At 45.9% G+C, this 6,000-nt stretch overlaps 1 protein-coding gene across 8 annotated transcripts in view; it reads left to right on the forward strand.

Moving 5' to 3' along the window:
* The window catches only part of SH3KBP1 (SH3 domain containing kinase binding protein 1), a 343,711-nt gene extending 339,729 nt beyond the window's left edge, over nucleotides 1–3,982 (forward strand). For all 8 annotated transcript variants that reach the window (XM_019927681.3, XM_073799195.1, XM_019927680.3 and 5 more), the window contains 2 exons: nucleotides 2,343–2,406; nucleotides 3,598–3,982. In XM_019927681.3, coding sequence (XP_019783240.2) covers nucleotides 2,343–2,406; nucleotides 3,598–3,639 — 106 coding nt within the window. In that variant the 3' untranslated portion in view covers nucleotides 3,640–3,982. The remainder of the gene's footprint in view (nucleotides 1–2,342; nucleotides 2,407–3,597) is intronic.
* The last annotated feature ends 2,018 nt before the right edge of the window (nucleotides 3,983–6,000 follow it).

Consider the following 6,000-nt stretch of genomic DNA (forward strand, 5'->3'; position numbering starts at 1 on the left):
TTATCTGAATAAACGGAGGCGCAGAGAGTTTAGGGATCCGTTGGCTCTTTCTGGAGGGAACGGGGGAGGCATCTCGAGGTGTTTCCTGAGTAGGATTTCGAAAGCCGACCTAGCATTGCCAAGAGCAGAGCACCCCAGCAGAGGGCACAGCACGGGCAGGTTCACAGGCGCATGGAGCGGCCCGGCAGGTCAGTGCACTCCTGGTGCCTGGCCGCCCGGATCGGGAGGAGCCCGGGGCAGTGGCGGGCAATGGGGCCACAGACCCGCAGTCACACCTTCGGGAGGATGCCTGCAGCTGGAGGGCCCTGAAGTGTTTTGTGTACTTTGGGGAATAATTGGGTTAAACAAAGTTACTTTCTTCTCCGAAGGACTGCTCAGAGCCTTCACTGTGCATGGGAAGATGGAGGATAACGTATGCAGTGTTTCCCAAACGTACTTAATCACGGAGTCCATTTTTTCCCTAGACCATTCTAGGACAAGGCTTCCATGGAACTCACTTTGAGTACTATGGCTCTATTCGCTTCTGTTCCACTCAGGCTGGAGGTGTCATATGAATTGGGGGCCTCTTGGACTCACCCCCTGCCTGGAAGGGGCTCATCAGATAAATATGCAGAACCACAGGATGGGACTAGAGCGGGTCTTGAGGGGCCAGCCAGGCTGCCCCTAACTCTTCCAAGTCCCCAACTCGTATCTGACCCGGCACAGTATAGCTTTGCATACCCAAAGGCCCCATCCGTGTCCAGGCGACAGGTGTCCCCTGCCTGGACAGTGACCCGACAGCACCAGTACATCCCAGAGCACTGGTTCTCAGCCTTCTGAACAAGACGGGTCAGACACTCCTGGATCCAGGGCTTCGTCCCTTGGGGCCCTCGCTCTGAAAAGTGCCCGGAACTTTTCTGAAATGGCCTGTGCCTGAGTCTGGAGTGCAGAATCGCCAGTGCCTTGGGGCCACTCCACCCCTTTGTTCCTCTCTCCACTGTGAACCCGGGCATGGATGGCTGCACTTGTCCTTCCCCAGCCAACATCTTCTTGAATCAGACATCACAGTGGCCCCTCTCCAAGGCCTGCCCTTCACAGCCTTCCTCAGCTTGGCCCTCACGCCCAGGAGCACTGGGTCCCCCCCAGTCTTCCACCTTAGCTCTTGACGTCACTTTCCTTTCAGCCTTTGGCTCAAGTCTGTGCTGATTCCCGTCATCCCCAAACATGCAGTTCTCACCTCCCTGCTTCTGTCCTGGCTCTTCTCCATCAACTCCCCCATCTTCCTCCCTCCTCGTAGACGTACCCTTTTTTACTAGTTCAAGACTTAGCGACTATCTTCGCACCTCCCTCCCCAGCTAACTCCCCAACCTGGACTGCTGGAGCATAGCGTGTGCTTGAATAAATGCAGGAACGCAGCACAGGTGGTTAATATCAGAGAACCCAACGTGTTGACAGCAGTGCTGGGACACTGACCCAAGTGCAGGGACCATCGTGGTGCTCATCTGAAGTGAGCAAATGCTACATAACATCGACCTTGTTTCTTGTGCTGGTTCTGCGGTGTTTGTGTTTTGATTTTCCAGTCCAGTTTATAAAAACGTGTGCGTAAAATGGAGTGTCTGATACCCTAAAATGGAGTACAGCTCTCTGACCAGAGTTAGGATGGTTGCAGTGTCCTAAGTGTAGAGCCTGAGTTTGCAAGATGATTAGTTTTGTTCTACTTCACTGTTTACTGTTGGGAAGGGCACTGGGCTGTGTGTTCTAACTCGTGTCTACTTTCTCTATGACATGATTACCATATCGTTAGTTCAGTTCTTTTACCTCCAAGTTTTCGGGTGTTACTATTTGCACGATTTTGTGAGAATCTCTGAAAACGTACCAGTAACCTTTCAGTAATGTAAAACTCTGTGAAAATAAAAGAAATATATATGGAGTGGTAAAAATGTCTGCAATGAATATTATTATGTAAGTCCATGTAAAGACCAGTGATTCTATAATAAAGGACTAGTTAGAGGGAAGATGACCGAATATGAGCCTGGATACCTGGAGTGTCGTCATTGGGCAAGTCAGGCCACCTCTCTGGGCCTCAGTTTCCCCATCTTCTTTTAGGAGAAACTTGCACTAAGGGATTTCAAAGGTCATTTCAGACCTACTATTTGATGGCTACATATTTGGGGAGCCCAGAAATAAAGGCCTTTCCATCTGCAACAGGCTTTAAGCAATAGCCGTGCAAAGAAAATATAATGTAATGTTCTGTCCACACTTTCTTTGTAAAAGGATCAGATGGATTTTGTAATGATAAGAGACTTCATATCTCTTGTCGGGGAAGTCTGGGCTTTTGTTTAACTTTGTCATTTGCTTTCCAGACGAGAGATTAAGCAGTTACTGTCAGAGTTGGATGAAGAGAAGAAAATCCGGCTTCGGTTGCAGGTGGGTCCCTTGGGGTCCTGTTGCCCCGTGAGAGGCTCATTTGGGGGTGGGAGCAGAGTCCGGGCTTTATTTTGAAAATAATTGAGGGAGGAGATATGGGGCTATATGTATATGTATAGCTGACTCACTTTGTTTTAAAGCAGAAACTAACACATCATTGTAAAGCAATTATACTCCAATAAAGATGTTAAAAAAAAAAGAAAAGAAATGATAGTTACTTCTCTACCAATTTCGATGCGCTTCCTGTGAGAATTTTCTTAGAACTATATAGCCCCCCTTCACATCCTCTCCTGGGATCCAGGAAGTCTTGGGGAAGGGAGGCATTAGCAAACGTGCCCCAAGTTGGGTTTCTCATTTGGAATTTATCTGAAACATCTCCTCTGTGAAAAGTTCCCCTCAGTTTTCAGAGGCCTCATTGTCGTAACTGCCAGAGGGCATATGGTGCCAGGGAGACCCCATTGGCGCTTCTGTCATGCCGCTATTGGGACCCCAAGGACCACAGCCGGCCACACTTGGCACTTGCTCCTTATCTCTTTACTTCTCCCTGACAGCCGTGTCAGTCCTGCAGGGCATCAGAGCTGTGTCACCCTCTCTCTAGCCTCCCTCTGATCTAACTCAGCCTTTACCAAAGGGTAGAGAGTGTATAGGAGTTGGGAATGGTAGGCTTTCAGCTCTCATGCAGTTGGTGCCCTTGGTGGTGACTGGGATCCATGGTGCTTAAAGGATAGGTAACTGCTTGTCATCACTTTGCGGGTGCTGATAGACACCCCCTTGGGCCCAACCACAGCTGCCTTCCAGACCTGCCAAGTGGTCAGTGTGTCAGGACACGCTGCTCCACCCTCTGGCCAAGGAACTGAAATTACTGTTGTATCATTGCTTTTGACAAATTTTGGATACTGGTAGCCTGGGAATTCAAACATCCCCCCTTTCCTAGCACTTCGAGTTGGTGTGCCTGTTCTTTAGGTTTATGTCAATTTCTGGCATCATGATCAACTCTTCATTCAGATGTCATTTCACCCATTTCCCCTTTCAAATTGTCAGGTTGATTATTTGCTCTCAATCAACCAGCCAGCTTATCTTTCAGCTTTTATCCAACCAGCTTATCAGCTTTTATAACCAGCTTATCTTTCAGCTTTTATCCAACCAGCCAATTCATTGTGATTTTGTTCGGCTCTTGTTTTTCCTTTATAGATGGAAGTTAATGACATAAAGAAAGCTCTTCAATCAAAATGAATACTTGATAAATGAAATGTCGCATTATTCATCCCAAGTCCAAGACTCAAATTTTCCGCCCCAGCCAAAATAACCTTGTGCCAAAAGATGAAAAATTGCCTCAACATGTCCCTGTTTGAAAGATCAGCACAAAAGTCTTGATAGCACAACACAAATTCCATCCAAGAGGAGACTCTTCCCCATGGTATAGTCCTGGGTCTGGCACTGGTTGTGACTTAAACAGAGAAAATTGTGCTAAAGGCTTTTTTACTATGAGATCTCACGTGAAACGAAAACTCAGGCAGTTTAGTCCATAGTGGTACTATTTTGATGATATTTTCCATTAATAAAATGTAATTTTAGAGTCTTCGTTTACAAGCTTTATAATTTTATGATTTTTTTAATCGTGTTTTGCCACAGATTCCCCCAGTGTTTGTATCACACATAGTCCAGAGCGAGCATCCCATTCTTTTGCTTTAGGCGGAAAGCTGCCTCGCTCTGTGTCCCCCTCAAGGAGTCTATTACATATGCAATTTTAGGTCCAACCTGTCCCTCCTCCTGCCAGCAAACCCCACCACCCTAAGATAAATTTTAGCTTATATATGATGGTATATTTACAAAAAGAGAAAGAGAAAATCTGGTATTTGCAATGATCTGTGCCTTCTTCTTACCACCCTCTTGATTGGAGCTTTTGTGATGCAGCTACCATGATTTAAAAAACACACACACGCATTTATTTTTTTTAGTCACTTATCAAAGTCTACTAGAGGCCACTGTCTTCAAAGCTTCTCTCGCCTAACCAAAGGTCCTAAGAGGAGACAGCTGTGAAGTTGGGCGTGCTCTTTGGTACCAGCTGTGACTTTTAAGTTCTCCTAGTTTTAGGTTGTTCATGAACTAGAAATGTCACCCCTGCTTGATTTTTCATCAGCCAAGTTAAACCCCTGCTTCCTGTCCTTTGCACCTTTTGAGTGAACGGAATATGCATTATTAAAGCAAAAATAAATAAAAGTAAAATGCAAATGAAAACAAAGGTGGGGGGGAGTTGTATTATTTCCTGCACTAGGCTATCCACGTGTGCTGTTGTTGAAGGTGTACTCACATGATCTCATTTGCCTTGCTCTCTTGTAACCCCTTCCTCAGGTCCAAGAGAAAGGGGGGAGGCGCTTGTTGAAGCGTAGCCATTGGATCTCTCTTGCATTCACGGAATTGCTTTTTCCGACCCGAGGAAACTGGTGTTTGCTTGTCCGCTGTATCTTTGTAGCCAATGAAGAGTTCAGCTTTAGACTAATGTAACTGTTTTCTCATCCTTAGCAGAAAATAAGGGGAGCATACTGTATTGCAAGATAGTTTGGGGATTGGGGGGTCGGGGGGATGGTCCCTTCATGGCCCCTGAAGGTGTTTTATGTGTTTCTAAAAAGCTGCTTTGTCCATTCCCCGAGTTTTAGAGCGAAACTACTAAATATGAGTAGATTTGTACAACCACAAAGAATGAGAATTGATAACACTGAAGGAGTGATGCAAAAAAAAAAATCATCACACGTTCTTGATCGTCGAAAGTATTACAAATGAATGTCTCTGCCTCTCTCCCTTCCGCTGCCTTCCTCTTACCTACTTGTTCAACCTTGTTGCCGGAGGCTGCTATTTCCCTCCGAGTATTTCCAGAGCCCTGGACATCCTGGTCCTCCAGGTACGGTTCCAGGATGATGGCAAATTTAAGGGAAGGGAGTGTGTAAAGAAAGAAGCCTCACACCCTTCACTCTCATATCTGGACATACTGCCTTTCCAGCAGCCTTGCCCTCAGTTTGCTTGGGGCCAGGAGCGCCAAGTTTCCAAGGGCAACATAAAACATTCCTATACCCCTTGACTGTTCTAGGCATTTCTACGTTAAACTTGAAGGCTTTAGAGAGTTCCCACCACCAAATATAAGAATGAGGATTGGATTCTTTGACATTTGGATTTCTCATTCACTCATCATGAAAATCCCTAACGGTATAGTTTTATATAATGTGTATACAGAGAAAGATTGTGAATAAATTAAATTGAGAGGTTGGAGTGCCCTCGTGGGGCCCTGGCGACCTGAAAAATAGAGCCATTGGCTTTCTTTGTATCAGGAGAGAGAGGAGCAATTCTAGAAGGAGAAGTTGGCGTATCCAGCTTCATTACTGCCCTGTGGGCTAGCCAGCAAGAGGACTCTACAGTCATGGAACTGGATGAGCCACTGCCCGAACAGCCACCATCTTCACTCTTTACAAAATGGGCCTGTGAAGAATATTGAACAGCTTGCAAGTATCACTTTTGAAAAAATTCTTTTGCTTTCAGCATGGACTCGACCAGCATCTGTGGAGATTATTTTTTTGCTTCATTTTCTAAAGTTGTATTTAG

The sequence above is a fragment of the Tursiops truncatus genome, chromosome X, assembly GCF_011762595.2.
Source record: "Tursiops truncatus isolate mTurTru1 chromosome X, mTurTru1.mat.Y, whole genome shotgun sequence".
NCBI classification, from domain to species: domain Eukaryota; kingdom Metazoa; phylum Chordata; class Mammalia; order Artiodactyla; family Delphinidae; genus Tursiops; species Tursiops truncatus.